Source organism: Danio rerio, chromosome 20, assembly GCF_052040795.2.
Source record: "Danio rerio strain M-AB ecotype USA chromosome 20, GRCz13ab, whole genome shotgun sequence".
Taxonomy (NCBI): Eukaryota; Metazoa; Chordata; class Actinopteri; order Cypriniformes; family Danionidae; genus Danio; species Danio rerio.
The window spans coordinates 48,651,536-48,665,352 of NC_141040.1; the positions used below are offsets into that span (position 1 = coordinate 48,651,536).

The following is a 13,817-nucleotide window of genomic DNA, read 5'->3' on the forward strand; positions in this document are numbered from 1 at the left end:
TGAATCGTTTTTTGTAATTTAACGCAACAATGATATAACATACATAAATGCATATAAATGTTCATACTTTTTTTTTTAAATAAAAATAAAAAAAACATTCAAATTGAAATTATGATGGCCATTAAACGCATCATAACAATCTTGTGAAAAGGGTCCATATAATCAACTACCTCCGAAATAATGCAGTGTTTCTGTCAGTTTAATCGCTTGTTCTGTACTGAAATGGGTCCGTGTATATTTTGGTCATTGGATGTTCATTAAGGAAACAGATATTGAAAAAAAAGTTGTTTTTTGATTATCTTTTTTTTTTTTATCAAAAACGTAAATTGAAATACGAGGTGTTTTCTTTTTTATGGTAAAAAAAAGGATAATCAAAATTTTAAAAACTATTTGAACTTCATTTTTTTTAAAATTTCAAATAACAAAAAATAAAATCGCCAGAAAACAAAAACAAAAAGGGCTCGTTTTATGTATTCCGAGACCAGTTAGGCCCAATCATTCAAGGTGACGCAATGCTGCCACACACAGGCTACTATGCTACTACATTATTAGGCTATTATTTTTTCCACTCAATTATGTTATAAAAATGTATTTTATTGTGATAATGGGATTTTGTGAAGACACATTAAGATAAACATTTATATACAGTTGAAGTCATAATTATTAGCCCCCCTGGATTATTACTTATTTATTAATTATTAATAATTATTAATTATTAAAATAATTTTAGAACAATTTCTGTTTAAATGAAAGATTTTTTTCAACATTTCTAATCATAATAGTTTTAATAACTCATTTTTAATGCTGGATTTATTTTATCTTTGCCATGATGACAGTAAATGATATTTTACTAGATATTTTTCAAGACACTTCTATACAGTTTAAAGTGACATTTAAAGGCTTAACTAGGTTACTTAGGTTAACTAGGCAGGTTAGGGTAATTAGGCAAGTTATTGTGTAACGATGATTTTTTCTGTAGACTATCAAAAAAATATAGCTTAAAGGGACCAATAATGTTGACCTTAAAATGTTTTTCGAAAAATTAAAAACTGCTTTTATTCTAGCCGGAATAAAACAAATAAGCCTTTCTCCAGAACAAACATTATTATAGGAAACACTGTAAAAATTTCCTTGCCCTGTTAAACATAATTTGGGAAATATTTAAAAAAAAATAAATAAAAAAAATCAAAGGAGGGCTAATAATTCTGACTTCAACTGTACATAAATGCACATACAGAGTGTGTATTTAGGAAAGTTTTTATAGCTGCAAAAAAAACAAAAAAAACAAAACAATGTTTATTTGTTTGGTTAATTAAATAAAAATAATAATTAAATAAAAACTGTAAAAAGTTAAATAAGACAATTTTGGTTATTTAAAAAAATAAATATATAGCCTATAAAAATGCTATTATATATTTTTGATTAAGCAAATGTACGTATTTTTTATTTAAAAAAAACTATGCATTTTCTATTTGGCCTACTTAAATTTATATTTGGCCTACCAATAAAAAGAGTGCCTGCCCAGAGGGCTATCAGGAATTCAAATAAAACCAAATCTTTTGAGTTTAAAACAACTAACTAAAGCAAACCATTAGGGGAATTTCATTTGAATTTAAAGTGAAAGTAACCAAAACAACACAATTTGGAAGCCTAAAATGGACAGTTTCAAAGAGTTATAAACCATTATTTTTGTGGTATTTTGAGTTGACACTTCACATACACACTCTATGTTGCCCTCACCTCCTTTGTATTCTATCCCCTTGGGTAGGGCCGCACAAAATATTGTTTAAGCATCAATATTGCAATGCGTGTTATTTTATTAATAATTTATCCAATTATAAACATGTTATTTTACGTTTGATTGTTAAATTTCTCTACCTAATTACTGTTAAGACTCTCTTGATCATCCTAATTTCTCTAAATGAATGAAAACTTTCCAAATATGAAATTATATTCATATCGCAATATATATATATATATATATGATCGCAGAAATATGAAATATCACAATGTCCGATTTTTTCAATATCGTGCAGCCCTACCCTTGGGTCAGATTATGAACAGGGCTTCACTATAAGACAATGAATTGCAAAAAAAGGCATCACCTTTGAAGTGTAGGCGAAGATATCTGCGATGGCGTGCATTGAGGGCTCTGGAGGGAAGATGTATGTGTTTCGCACCATGAACTCTTTGAGGATGTCATTCTGGATGGTGCCCGTCAGCTTCTCCTTCGGCACACCTTGCTCTTCTCCAGTCACGATGAACATGGCTAGAATGGGAATGACGGCTCCGTTCATTGTCATCGATACGGACATCTTCTCCAGTGGGATGCCGTCGAACAGGAGTTTGGTGTCCTCTACGGTGTCGATGGCTACACCCGCCATACCCACGTCGCCATGAACTCTGGGATTGTCAGAGTCGTAACCTCTGTGCGTTGCGAGGTCAAAAGCCACAGACAGACCCTGCTGGCCCGCTGCAAAAAAGAAAGCAGATTTTTATTATGTACGGTTGAAGTTAGAATCATAAGCCCTCCTGAATTGTTAGCCCCACTTTATATTTTAAGATTAGTACGATTGTTTTCAACACATTTCTAAACATAATAGTTTTAATAACTCATTTCTAATAACTGATTTATTTTATCTTTGTCATGATGACAGTAAATAACATTTTGCTATATATTTTTCAAGATGCTAGTATTCAGCTTAAAGTGCTATTTGGCTTAACTAGGTTAATTAGGCAAATTGAAATAATTAGGCAAGTCATTGTATATAGCAGTGATTTGGTCTGTAGACAATCAAAAAAATAATAATATTGCTTAAGAGGGCTAGTAATATTGACCTTAAATGGTTTCAAGAAAATTAAAAACTGCTTTTATTCGAACTGAAATAAAACAAACAAAACTTTCTCCAGAAGAAAAAAATATTATTGGAATTACAGGGAAAATTCCTTGCTCTGTTAAACATCATTTGGAAAATATTTATAAAAGAAAAAAAAAATCATAGGAGGCTGAATAAATCTGACTTTTTTGTCAACTGAACTGCTGAACAGTTAATAATGAACTAATATGTCATTAACAATTCTCCTGGGATGATAACAGGTCACTTTACATGTATTTTAGTGTCGTCATTGTCATTTTCGTTTTCATTGACAACTTTAAATATTATATTTAAGCAGATCTTATTTTATGTTCTGATTTACATGTTGATTTCAAAGTTTTTGTGATTTTGTTGTTTTTCAGTCAATGTTTTGTATTGTAATATCTAGACAGTTTTTAATAAATGTTTTATAAAATGTATACATTTTTATTTTTCATTGTTTTAGTTTGATTTATTTTAATACAAATACAATTTGTAACAATTTCATAGACAGCTGGCTAAAATAAATTAAATGCAAGATTTTGATTGATTTTATTGAACATTAAAATATTTTTGTTACTTTAAATAATTTTTATCATTTTCCTTTGGTTTCTATAATAACCCTGATGATATATAAATTATATATGTAATATAAATAAAGTAATAGCATGATTTAAATAACAGTATTTTATAATAAAAACAATAACTTTTTATGTTAAAATATGATATTTTAGTGTAAAAATAGTTTTATTATTTTATATTGTTTATCAATAAACTTAATGTAAGATAAAAAACATTTAGTCTTGTTCTACTTAGAATTATTTAATTTATATAGAAAATCTATACAAATAATTATATAATATCAAATATAGCTTATATATCTTTTAGATATTTTTCAATTTTGTTTTTCCAATTAACTATATATATATATATATATATATATATATATATATATATATATATATATATATATATATATATATATATATATATATATATATATATATATATATATATTAGTAAGTGTTTACTATTATTTTATATTATCTATCAATATATTATAAAGCAGTGGAAGATTAAAAATATTTAGTTCTAAGCCTCTTAAAAGTACTTATGTTGAATAAAATATGTATATAATACAAATAATAGCAATAATACTATTACTAAAATAGATGTTAAGTTACTGTAATATTTTAAAATCATATGAAGCAATATATACTTCTAAATACCCTTAATATATAATAAAAAAATATTTATCTCAATAAAAACAATAATAAATGTACAATTAGTTAAATTTTACATTTTTATAATTGAGTCTATCCATTATTTAACATATAGAGTTGAAGTCAGAATTATTAGCCCCCGTTTATTTTTTTCTTCAATTTCTGTTTAACGGAGACACATTTCTAAACATAATAGTTTTAATAACTCATCTCTATTAAAATAAATTTATTTTATCTTTGCCATGATGACAGTAAATAATATTTGACTAGATATTTCTCAAGACACTTCTATACAGCTTAAAGTGACATTTAAAGACTCAACTAGGTTAATTACAGTAGGTTAACTAGGCAGGTAAGGGTAATTAGGCAAGTTATTGTATAACAATGGCTTTTTCTGTAGCCAATCAAAAAACAAATATAGCTTAAAGGGGCTAATAATTTTGAAAGAAAAACAATATCAGACACTGTGAAACTTTCCTTGCTCTGTTAAACATCATTTGTAAAATATTTTAAAAAGAAAAAAACAATTCAAAGTGGGGCTAATAATTCTTCAACTGTGTGTAATGTAATACCTTTAATATTATCCCTGTAAAACTTGTTGCTTTCTTCCACAGTGCTGAATCCAGCATATTGCCTGATAGTCCAGGGCCTGTAGGTGTACATGGTTGGATATGGCCCCCGCGTAAAGGGAAAGACTCCAGGCAGCTCATCGGGAGCCTTGGCAGTGTCCGTCTGAGTATATACAGGTTTAATAGAGATGCCTTCAGGGGTCTTCCAGATCAGATCCTCTGGGTTTTTGCCTTTTAGCTGCTTTTTGGCTAGAGCAGCCCAGGCCTCATGGATCTTCACTTCATCTCGGAGTGGGACAGCAGTGCTGAACTGTCTTGTGCGCTGCTGGGGATCAAGAGTCGACGATACAGACGCTCCCAGCAGACGTCTTGCTGTCAAAGAGATGCATGCCTTCTTTGCAGTCAACATGTTGTTATGTAGGCATCGGGTAGATGAGAGTGGCTTTAGTTACTCATGGATATCTATAAAAAACAGACAAGAAGTTGGTTTTTACAGTGAAAAAAGTTACATATCGACCCTACATGTGCTGAAATTTAATAATGTAATTATTTTGTTATTGTGGGCACTTCAAAAAAATTGCAACAACTATTTATTATTTAAACTTTTCAAATGGATTTTTAAGAATAAACAAATATATAAGCCGTATTTGCAAGTGATGTTTAAGGCACTTATACTTGATTTAATAGGTTCTTTACTTTCACACAAACATTTTATTTGAAAGCCTATAACAAGTTTTGATTGAAGATGTCCTAATTATGTGTAAGATTATTGGTTCTTAACACTAGCAGTAAAGCTAAAAGCTCCAATCTGCATTAAATTTTCAAATAAATACCATTTGCATTATAATTAGCAGTAGTGGTATTACTATTATTATTAATAATAATAATTAAATAATAAAGATTTAAAATATTTTTTATTTGCCTTTAAAAAATGATATTTATTTAGATTATTAAATTTAGTTTTAACTTAATAAACAGGTCCTACTGCTTTATTTAATAGAGCTAATAAATAATATAGTTCAGTATTTTAAAAATACATTGACTAAAGTTTACAATTGGGATCTTATTATAAAGTGTAACCTAAAGAACTTCATTACCCTAGCAATTTTTCAATATTTGTTTTCTCTGAACATTTATGTACAATGAAGCAATACACAAAAATGATAAGCTATTTTTGTGCCTGTCAAAATTACCTTTTGCAGCTCATGCAAGTATTATAAGTCGCTTTGGATAAAAGCGTCGGCTAAATGACTAAATGTAAATGCAATTGTGATAAAATCACATTCTATAGTGTTATTTTATTATAGTTACAGTCTATAGTTTTATTATGTCTAAAGTATTAACAACAGACCATAATCCTATACATTTCTACTAACAAATAAAAGCGCATTTGCACACACACACACACACAATCACATTACAGAATAACAACAATAATAGCAAACATTTTTATTTGTTGTGATTAAAAATCAGGGTCCACGTAAAGAATACTATAGTAATATATAGTAAATATATACTGTAGTGTAATATACTATCAGTGGTGAAAGGAGTACTTATATTAAAGTACCATTACTTGCCTAAAAATGTATTGCATGTAGAGTGAAAGTATCTGTTGTAAAAATTACTATACAGTATAAAGACATTTTAATAGAACTGTAAAATGACTGAGAGTAGTGAGTATTATGCTGTGAAAGGATGATAATTTGGAAAGGATGCAATTTGTGAAGGGATGTGCAAACGTAACATTATGGAGTGCGTTTATGTTTTATTTTAGGCCATTTGGCATTTTCAGTCATCATACAGTAACCAGTCTTCTTCATCTCATCAGTGACATGCAGCGTTTAGAGTCTCTCGGTCATTGCATCTAAAGATTTTGGACATTTTCTTGGACATTTTTAATGCGTCCAAATGGTTTGCCGCATTCATAAAGCGCCTTGTCTTGAGGTAGTGTGATGGGATTTACTTTCTATGTGCGTTTTGATTAGACAGGAATCGCAGGACTGATTTTTCTAATCCTTATAGATAAGAAAAAATAAAGTAGTGACTGCAGGTTGTATACCGTATACTGTGTAATATACTACAGTAACGTGTATATTACTGTACCTATTATAGTATTTACAACAATTTGTTAATGAACTCTGCATCATACTGTGGTATAAACTATAGTGAACTGATAAAATGCATTAACACTGTAGTATACTTTAGTGTTTACTACAGTAAACTTAAGTTTATTGTACAATTTATATAGTTAAGAAAAGTAAAGGTAAAAAAACTAAAGTTAAATAAATAAATTATTGGGTAATTTGTTTATATTAGTATAGTTATTGCATAACCATAGAACTACCATTCTATAGAACTACCACAGCGGATTACTTCAAGTGCTTAACTACAGTATAGTTCAAAAACACTACAGTGTTAACTACAAATGACTATGAGTATTTGTTAATGAGTATTTTTTCATTTAGGGTTATTCCACCAAATCTTAGTTAAAACATTGAAACTTACAAGAACACACTAAAAGCTAAAACATTTATATTGCGTTGTCTAAAAAGTTATATAAATGCATGTCATGCTGGATAATTTGGCGGTTCATTCAGCTGTGGATTAATATAGGGACTAAGCCGAAGAGAAAATGAATGAATGAATGAATGAATGAATGAATGAATGAATGAATGAATGTTTACTTCTCTTGTTTGTTTACCTTCTCAATTTTCATTTTAATTTAGCCTACCCTTTGAGTTTAATTATATAAAGTTAATTATTTAATATAATCTAAACTTTATTTTAAACTTTTTGCTTATAATTAGATGTGTACTGTGTGTACTAAATGTGAAATATATATTTTAAAAAGTTTGATAATGTTCATTTGTGTGGCATTTTAACATGCAGTTGTTAAATTAAAAGGGAAAAAAGAATGACCAATATTTAACATTAAGCAATGCTGGAAAATTATTACTGCTTATCCTGTATTCTAGGCAGTGCTGATAAACTGCCAGGACAAACAAAACATTAATACATGTAGTATGAACATTGTCTCACGGTTGCTGAATGTCACACGACAACGTTGCTACAGCCTTCTCGCGTACTTTGATAGTCATTAGGTGCTAATATGATTTCATCATTCAGTATTAGAAAATAACTTTTCTGAAATTATAATATTGAAGACTAATTCCAATTGGGAGCATTTAAAACCAACTCTAAGTTACCTCAATCTTGTAACGTCTCTGCATGTGAGAGATGTTATCAAACAGACCACATATTAATAATTACTCCGTGTCATTTATGATACCTTTATTATTAACATTAAGATATACAAGTAAAAGTTATTAAAACCGCTTAACGTTACATCTCACATCATCACCACCTACGTTACATTGCGTTTCCACTAAAGTTTGCTAACTTCCAGATACATTTAGCATAACACATTTAAGGGCTTCTGGATAATACCAGTGCTCGGTTCATTTTGTTTTCGATAACACTCACACACAAAGCGTCCACACCACAATGCTTCAAACCAAATGCTTTTACGAATAAAACAATGTTCATTTCTGACCTTTCGTTCTTCTGTTTACCAGACACTGACGACACACGCTGACGGGCGTGTTGCGCTTCAGCCAATCACATTTAACAACAAACCAAAACAAGCCAATCAGCGTCGAGCAACCTGCAGCTCTGACCCGGATGCGCAGTATATAGGAGCACGGATGGCGTTGAGGCTTTAAATTGAAGGTTCCGTTTGGAGTTTTTGAAAAAATGCGGATTATTTTATCATGGCCAAAATTAAACATGGAATGAGTGTTATATAAACTTAAAAAAGCTAGCATAATATTGAAATATTAAGACATTAATTATTATTTCGACATTCTTAAAAGTGTCACTTTCCATTCCAGCAGATGGCGACAAGTTCCAATTATTGTTAGTAGATGAATGAAAATAAATGAGACCATTTGAAAAGCTTATATAAAATACCTCTGTATTCATTAATTTTCTTCTTGGCTTAGTCACTTTATTAATCAGGGGTCACCACAGCAGAATGAACCGCCAAAATATCTCTTTATAATGCTAAATAATTGTAATGATCAATTATAATTAAAAGTAAATGTTTATTTGTAAATAAAAATCAAATATAAGCATTATAAAGTGATGTTCATTACACCATTTCCTAAAATGTAGAAATAAAATGATCTAAGCTTTTCGTTTCAAAAATGTTTTGAACATACGTTCTCAAAAATGTGCATTACATCAAGAATTAAATATTATGTACAAAGATTTTTAGATAGGCCTATGTATTGTGTTATTTACATATTTTAATATATAAAAATAAGTACAAGTTTATTTTTCTTCCTTGCATTAAACTCCTGTGTCATTTCATTTTCTTTTTAACCTAAAGTAGAGATGACGGGGAGAACATCCAGAAAACATTTTACCATTAACTCGATTCCTGGAGGGCCACATCTCTGCACAGGTTTGCTCCAACCCTAATCAAACACAACTGATCCAACTAATCAAGGTGTTTAAGACTTCTATAACCTGTTCAGCAGGTGTGAGTTGTAGCTGGTTGAAGCTAAACTATGCAGAGTTGCGGCCCTCCGGGAATTGAGTTTGGCTATAGAAGTCGGTTTAGTCTAAAAATATCAGTTTATTTACCAAAACATTGTCATATTTCACATTACTTCACTGATATTTTGCCATTTTATTTTGACAACTTATTTAAAATATTAGACACTTTAGCTGCATTTCACATCTTTTTGCTTATACGTGTAGAAATACAAATGGTGGGTAGCGATGTCACCTTTCAGCCAGAAGATTGCTGGTTCGAGCCTCGTCTGGGTCAGTTGTGGTGTTTCTGTGTGGTGTTTGCACATTCTCCCCGTGTTTGCGTGGGTTTCCTCCAGGTGCTCCGGTTTCCTCACAAGTCCATATTGGTAGCCACAGGTGAATTGGGTAAGCTAAATTGTTTGTAGTGTATGTTAATGAATGAGAGTGTATGGGTGTTTCCCAGTGATGGGTTGCAGCTGGAAGGGCATCCGCTGCGTCAAACATACTGGATAAGTTGGCAGTTCATTCTGCTGTGGCGACCCCTGATTAAAAAAGGGACTAAGCGGAAAAGAAAATGAATGCATGAATGATAACTAAAGATGGCATGGAAAATGTTCTTGGCAACTATTATTATAGAAATTATATATTTAATAGAAAATGTTGTATTTCCAAGCAATAAAAGCCTTAAAGGGGATCTATTTTGCCTCTTTTAGAATATGTATAAGTGAAATAAGTCTTTGATGTTCATATTGACCTTATTCTAAAATGCGGAAGTGCGCCTGTTTTTGCGATTGTTTTAGACCTTCCGATTCAGTCGCCTATTGGAGAAATGACTAGGAATAATAAATGGCAGAAAACAGTCAAACTACATTCTCTACAAACAAATGTTTGCATAACTATATAGACCAAGTAGAATAATATAGTAAGAAAAAATATCAGTTTGTTTGCAACATCAAACAGCAAAATGAGCAGTTTTTAATGTCTAAAAATGAATGGAAGTGAATAAGACCGGAAGTCTCGAGCCAAAAAGGTTCAAATGCCTGCGTCCGCTCGTGGATAAACTGTGTTTATTCCACTTATAAAAGTGATTTTTGCATAAAAGGTCTCATTTAATATTTGTATCTGCTAACACAGGCTTATTCTGAAAACATAGACCTATATACATTTCTGAAGAGATCGCAATTAGCCAGAATTACGTGTGGCTGCAGTTTGTCTTTGAAATGAACACTACAGGGCGGTGTGACGCTGTTCCTTTCATGCTTAACAGCTGACTGCTTACCTCCATATGGACGGCTTTCCCACTGTTACCAGTTTGTCCAGTAGCTCACCTTGTAAGTTGGCAGACTTGAAACGCAGAGAGAAGTTGGCCACGATGACGAGTTCAAGTCCAGTAAAAAATCACTCCAGAAAGCAGTCATGTCAAGTCAGTCTGTACTTTTGAAAACACTATTGGTTGGGTTTAGGGAAGGAGGAGAGTGGCGTCAGTCAATCAGTCAGTCGACAGCAGCCTCTGGTGGATTTACGCAAGAACAGCAGGCACAAATGGCTCTCACGAGAGAAATCTGAGATCTCAAAAAGTGTACACAGCAGCTGTACAAAGTACTCAGAGTTACACAAATGCACAACAGACGCCAGTACAGGACTGAAAATAGCCTATGGGGTGTGGTCAATAACCACTTCATCTATTTAGCATTCAGTTAGTCACACTGCTGCAAATCACACGTGTTCGAGACGGAGACACGGAGTGAAGATTGTTCTTGGTGTTTATTATAATTTGTGGTCATTGTGTGCGTTATTGACAAGTAATCTTTAAATCTTAATGTTAAACTTATTATCATTTTTTTAGCTTGGAAAGACTGTCCTTACATTTCTATTACTATGAGGATGACTGAGCAGTTTTCTGCATCAAAAGCATTCATTGTGAGCTCATTTAAGCCTATCAATACAAAAGCTGAAGTCAATTCCAATATGCTGTTTGCATTCACTTTACAACTGCAACGAACAGTACTTGATTTCTGAGTTAATCGGTGATTATTATTGACTATACAATGCACATTAATCATGCCATTTTGTATGTTTTATAATAACATACAGGAATGTATGTTTATTATAACAGCGTTATCATATTAATTTCGGTTGTGTTACACAATTCATATTGTTTAAATACCACTTTTTTGTATTTGAAAATGTATATGATTAGATTCAGTAATTAAAAATGTGTTGTATTTTCTACATTCATTAATAGGAAACCACACACACACACACCCATCTGCACACCAATTATAAATGCTCCACATCCATCAGCCGGATTAAAGTTTGTTTCTTGACAACTGGAATGTTGCACCGCTTTTTAATGGAAGAGCATGTCTGGAAAGCGGGAGCTAGTGTAACGCAGACTCTAATAATGGCAAATAGCGGCCTTTAGGGGTTTTAACGAAAACAAAAACTGTTCCTGGGATGTATTTAGCACTCTCCAGAAATGTATATAAGGGTACATTTTCAGAATGAGCCTGGGTTGGTATCTGCTTCTTTCTTACCTCTTAAATAGAAAAACCAATAATAATACACATAATGTTACATCGTTGCATTAGCTACAGTTAAAGTGCAAAATATTCAAAGAGTTCAAATATCTTTATTGAGCAAATTGACCAAATGTCAATTGAAGCCAAAGCACTCAATAATACATAATCAGTTTGTTCCACGTCTCATTTTTAAAGTTTTGAATGAGACTTACAGCAAATGTTTGTAAGGGATATATTTATATATATATAAAATATATAGCAAATACAGTAACATTATCATATGCACTCAGCAGGATATACGTCTATCAAAAGTGGCAATGCAGACAGTGCTTGTTAATGCCCCTCAAAAATAATAAATAAGTCAGAATTAAAACCCATTAAACCCTCCAGTAAAATACTAACCCTACTAAATTCAGTAAGGCGGTGGATTCAGTCCGATCCTGATTTTAATGATTGTATTGTATTCCCATAATTTCAGGAAAATGCTAATTGAAAAAATGACAACACTTAGCATGTAGCAGAATGAAACCATTATGCCAAAATAGTTAAAGTCATCATGCGTAGAAAAGAATTAAACGCCGTCTATACGTTACATTTGTAGGTAAGAAAATAAGAAAAATGATGTCGAAGGAGGTTTTGTTGATGGGGCGAGACTAGTGTATCTCCTCCTTCTCCATTTGAAGACTTCAGCCCTGTAAAAGCTAGTGGTTCACTCCAATTTCAGCAGCTCTACGTCAAATATAAGCGTGGCATTGGGAGGAATGACACCAGGGTGTCCTGTGGCCCCGTACGCCATATCTGGGGTGCAGGTGATCTTCGCCCGCTGACCCAAACTCATCTGAAATTAGACAGAAATTGGTTATTGGATACATTGGAGAGCAGCATAAGCTCCAGCAGGCACGCAACATCATATGACGTACGTCTTTAGTTCTATTTTGGTTGTGACATCACCAAAATTTAACGTCAGTTTGCTGTCTAATACCAACGTCAGCTGACATCTGATACCGACGTCATCTGGTGTTGATATTTGGTCAATTTTAGGCTGTGACATTAAAATCCAACATCATTTTAACGTCATGATATGACATCTCTGCAATGTCAAAGTCTAACTTCAGTAGAAGTTTATCTTTGGTTGGTTTTATGTTGTGTAATTACTCAACTAAATTTCAACGTCACTTTAATGTCATAATGTCACATCCATACAATGTCAAAAGCTAACATCATTAGCCGTTGATCTTTGGTTGGGTTTATGTTGTGTCATGAACTAAATAATATTCATCTTGACGTTGAAAGCTGACCTCAAACTGATGTTGAGTTCTGACGTCAATCCGGTTTTCATATACATGTACAACCAAAATTCAAAGTTAGACTGACGTTGGAGTTTAACGTCAATTTTACGTCTGTGTGATGTCCGGTGTCTGCTGAAATGAATGCATTCTTAATTACTTGTGCGACTCCTTCCTCCCAGCCCTTGATGACTTCTTGTCGGCCGATCTTGAACTTGAATGGCTTGTTTCTGTCTCGTGACGAGTCAAACTTCTTTCCATTCTGCAGCATCCCTGCAATTAAAGTACGAATGCAAGTAATAATATTGATTTTGTCATCTGTGCTTGTCATTAAGAAAATAAAGAAATGTTTGCTCTTGTAATCTTTAGGTGAAATCTGTAAATGCACTTCTTTTTTTTTCTTTTTAGTTAAATTCTCAGATCACATCTGTCTGCGGTATACGGCATGGCTAACATAATTAACCACGCCCCTCCAACTATCTGTTCTGTCAACAATTAGAAATGTTGAGGAGGTGTCCGTTAGATTGTAATAACTCTCCACAAACCCTTTTCCCAATCTTTCTGAATGAAACGCCTACTTTACCACGTCCAATCAGCTTGCTGTAGAAAAAACAAGCCACGCCCACTACTTTCTCATTTAATATTCCATTCCTCTAAGAACTGTCACAATACAAAAAAACCCCCGATATATATGTACATACATATATATATATATATATATATATATATATATATATATATATATATATATATATATATATATATATATATATACAGTTGAAGACAATTATTATCCCCTCTTTTTTTTTTTATATTTCCTAAA

At 31.9% G+C, this 13,817-nt stretch overlaps 2 protein-coding genes across 5 annotated transcripts in view; both read right to left on the reverse strand.

Annotated features, from left to right (window-relative positions):
• The window catches only part of mmut (methylmalonyl CoA mutase), an 87,931-nt gene extending 79,684 nt beyond the window's left edge, over nt 1-8,247 (reverse strand). The window contains exons 1-3 of one of the 3 annotated variants that reach the window (XR_015517936.1): nt 8,201-8,247; nt 4,651-5,109; nt 2,106-2,473 (exon numbers count right to left, since the gene is read on the reverse strand). Coding sequence is in view for 2 of the 3 variants with exons in the window: in XM_087297763.1 (XP_087153889.1) it covers nt 2,106-2,473; nt 4,651-5,056 (774 nt within the window). In the remaining variant the exon portion in view is untranslated. 3 annotated transcript variants of the gene reach the window in all.
• Nucleotides 8,248-11,798: 3,551 nt separating this feature from the next.
• fkbp1b (FKBP prolyl isomerase 1B) overlaps nt 11,799-13,817 on the reverse strand; it is a 34,733-nt gene continuing 32,714 nt past the window's right edge. For both annotated transcript variants that reach the window (NM_200812.2, XM_087296480.1), the window contains 2 exon segments: nt 11,799-12,546; nt 13,155-13,267. In NM_200812.2, the coding sequence (NP_957106.1) occupies nt 12,418-12,546; nt 13,155-13,267 (242 nt within the window). In that variant the 3' untranslated portion in view covers nt 11,799-12,417.